This window comes from Arachis ipaensis, chromosome B06 (genome assembly GCF_000816755.2).
Source record: "Arachis ipaensis cultivar K30076 chromosome B06, Araip1.1, whole genome shotgun sequence".
Lineage (NCBI taxonomy): Eukaryota > Viridiplantae > Streptophyta > Magnoliopsida > Fabales > Fabaceae > Arachis > Arachis ipaensis.
The window spans coordinates 18,838,461-18,841,953 of NC_029790.2; the positions used below are offsets into that span (position 1 = coordinate 18,838,461).

The 3,493-nt window shown below is 36.5% G+C and overlaps 1 protein-coding gene across 1 annotated transcript in view; it reads right to left on the minus strand.

Moving 5' to 3' along the window:
• Positions 965 to 3,493, minus strand: part of LOC107646095 (bifunctional fucokinase/fucose pyrophosphorylase) — a 5,866-nt gene continuing 3,337 nt past the window's right edge. The window contains exons 6-8 of the mRNA XM_016350288.2: positions 3,218 to 3,493; positions 1,785 to 2,518; positions 965 to 1,604 (exon numbers count right to left, since the gene is read on the minus strand). The exon at positions 3,218 to 3,493 is cut by the window's right edge and continues 20 nt beyond it. Of these exons, the coding sequence (XP_016205774.1) occupies positions 1,212 to 1,604; positions 1,785 to 2,518; positions 3,218 to 3,493 (1,403 nt within the window). The 3' untranslated portion in view covers positions 965 to 1,211. The remainder of the gene's footprint in view (positions 1,605 to 1,784; positions 2,519 to 3,217) is intronic.

Sequence of the window (3,493 nt, forward strand, 5' to 3'; positions counted from 1 at the left end):
CCCCACACATCATCAACCACATTTTCTTTTCTTTTTTATATTACATGGAATGTAATGAATGGTTTCCGCTCAACGACTTCCACCAAATCCATGGCATGTGATGACTAATGACTATTGTTTTTGCGTCATAATTTAAAAATGTATTTGAATATAAAAACATCTTTGATTTTCTAAAATTTGAGATATTTAAAACATCTATCCAACATATATAAGAATGTACTAAAAATTTCTGGTACGAATTATGAGTCGAGGCGATCGCCAAATTATCTGGACACTCTGAAGCTTAAGTCAGAATGGATCCGAGAGGTATAAGATGTGTAGAGTGAATGATGTACCTGAAAGAAAAGGCTTCTGGCTCTCCTTTATATAGCTAATGATAGTTATGTCATCTTATCTTATCTGACTAAAATAAGAAAGATATTTAAATTCGAATATTGATTAGAAGGTGTTGGACTTTTTAGAGGAGAAAGGAGGCCCCATCAGATATTAAGATCGAAGGCTGTTTCGGTGTAGAACCCGAAAATCGGATCCGTAACAAAGAACAAATCAGTGCTCCAAAAAAATTTAAATATCTTACATTTTAAAAAATAAAAAACATTTTTATATTTTTAATTAATTTAAAATTTATTTATCTTTGAAATAAAAATCACTAACCATTTGTCGTATATTCTAATTATTATTTACATGACATTTCACCTTTGGACTATGCAGGTCCATTGAACATACTATAGTATATGCCCATCTATAGCCCATAGGCGATTTGGAAAAAGCAACGAAGTTTCTGCATCGAAGCAACAGATGCTGCTTTGGATTCTTCGCTTCATTAACAAGTGATGCTCTTCTAATAATTTAGTTCCCCCTCTTTTCATCTTTTATTATTCTATCCTGCTTTTGCACATCATCACTTTTTTGTAAATAAATATATCTCTATGAAGGGAATAAATAAGGTGTGATTATTCAACTATTTATCAAGAAGAGATCATTAAGAAGCATGATTACGAAACATTAAATAATTTGACAAATTTGGCTGAATCTTGCATCAAGTCTTCTTATGGCTATACGGCTATAACTAATTAACTATCTACATCTGTGCGTTTTACATTACACAATTCCGTGAACCCTCAAATCTCAATCTACAAATGAATGGGTTGTAGAATAACAAAACAACTCAAGTTTCTAACAACTATTCGTATTATTCACTATCATAAATTCTATAGAAATATCTGCCAATTGTAGATTTTCGCATTCAAATCTTTGTTATCTTGAAGTCTTTGTCTCAGTTCCATGGCTTGATCTGCATCCTTGGCAAGCAAGAGAGCAAACCCGCCGCCGCCAGCTCCAACCAGCTTGTACCCGGAGCAGTATGGACTAGCAAAAGAAAAGAGCCTGTCAACAGACTTGTTGCTGCAGTAAGGATCAAGCTCTTGATGCAATCTCCAAGCTTCCAACATTATCTCGCCAAGTTCATCAATGTCGCAATTCATCAAAGCTTCTCTCCCAATCTTTGCCAGTTCAACAAGGCGCTTAATACTGGATACAAGAAGGTTATCCCGCCGAAGATATCTGATCACCACTTTTTGCAAAACCTTATGTGCAAGTCGAACCTAGAAAACAGTTCAATATGCAATCAAAATCACAACTAACTAAAAAGATGATGTATCAAGAGAAGTGTTAACTTCAAAATGACAAGATAGAAAGGTGGTGATGCTGTATTTGAATGCATACAACTCTCTGTGCAGGAACAGAAACAGAAAAGCAAGTTCCTACTATAATATATTACTTACTTGACCAGTAAATACAACAAGTAACCTTTGCTGCAACTTAGAAACCAACTGAGGTGAAGCTAACAATGGAATGACTTGAAGCCGCAATGGAATTCCTGGAAAGCTTGAAGTACATTTGATCCCAGGGTATAATCCCCCAATTTGGTCTTGCCACCCACCTCCAGTGCCCATGAGTTGTTCCAACACCAAAACAAGTCTAGCAACATTCTCAGTGCTGTCGTCGCCATCAATTATCTGGAGAAGCGCTTTTACCACTGCAGCAGCTAAGATACTAGAAGTACCTAATCCACTACCACGGGGGACATTGGCCCAAGTCTTGATTTTCATGCCCATGTCTACAAGAACGTTGTCATGAATAATGCCAGTCACAAGTAAGGCAGATTTGACCAACCGAAATGGATCATCTCCATCAAATGGAGCAGAAATGGATTTATAATCTTCAATATGTAACTTGTTGTTCACATCATCAGTAATTAATACTCCGGTTGTTTCAGTTGTCTCTATGACAGTGCCAATTGGAGCAGAACCTTCCAAGCTTATTGCCATATTTAGAACACATCCAGCACGCTCGATGCTCCATGGAGGGGTATCACTCCAACCCCCAACAAAATCTACGCGTACAGGTAGTTCTACTTTTACCATTCTAGGATGGAAAGGCTGACGAGTGTGCCCATCATGGTGGTTATTCTGGTACTCAAGACAGGAGAGGCTACCAGGTGACTCTGATAAATGCTCTGCAGAAAGGAGACTGAATTCAGCTTCAGAAATTTCATTGTTTCTAATTCTTTTGCATAAACTAAAGAAGCAATTAACTAGTTCAGATATGGAAACAGAGAATATAATGTCTAAATTAAAAAACTAACATAGTATGTTATAAGTTGTAACCTGTCATTTTCCGTCAAAACTCGAAACACTCCTGCATCCTTTCACAATTCTAATATAATAGTATTATGAACCTCAAATATAGAGACAATATCTGGAGAAACTAATATAACCAACTTTAGACATAAATGCCACTATTTTATCTTCAAAGAAAAATTGGATTTTCAATAGTTTAAATGCTATATTGATTCGCAATAACCAGTACATTTGTGGTTTCATTTCATTATTTGGCACCAACAGATGCGCACAATATCATGTAAGAAAATAATGTCCAATTCATTATGCCTTGTCAAAAGCAAATGATCCTTACTATGAATATAATTTAATATCACTACTCTTGTAATTGTTTCTCCAGCTAGGTTACCCTAAGTTACAGCACAAATATTTAAATGATTCATGTTTATGCTTCCTCAACTAACTAAAGCAAAAGACAAGTCATCAAAACTGTACCAAGAAAAACCCTACTTCTCCCACAACACACACATATCTTGGGGAAGAGGAGAGAGAGCTGCAAGTTTGTGTGAATCTTGGGGAAGGATTAAAGTATGTACCCTTAAATCCATATCTTACTGCTGAAGCAGTTTCATCAGCCACAGCGGCCCAAACTTTGGGCTCCAGCTTGCATGCTGTCACTTCATCATTGCAAGCTCGAAGAAGATCAACTTGCACCTGGTATGCCCGGCTTTTGGGAAGTATATTGGAGTTCTGCTCTTGAACTTTTGGACACATACCCAGAAAATCCATGCATATTTCAACTCCAGAACCTTCCTTTTGAAGAATTTCTTCACATAATTGAGACAAATTGCGACCAAGCATTCCATAGCTAA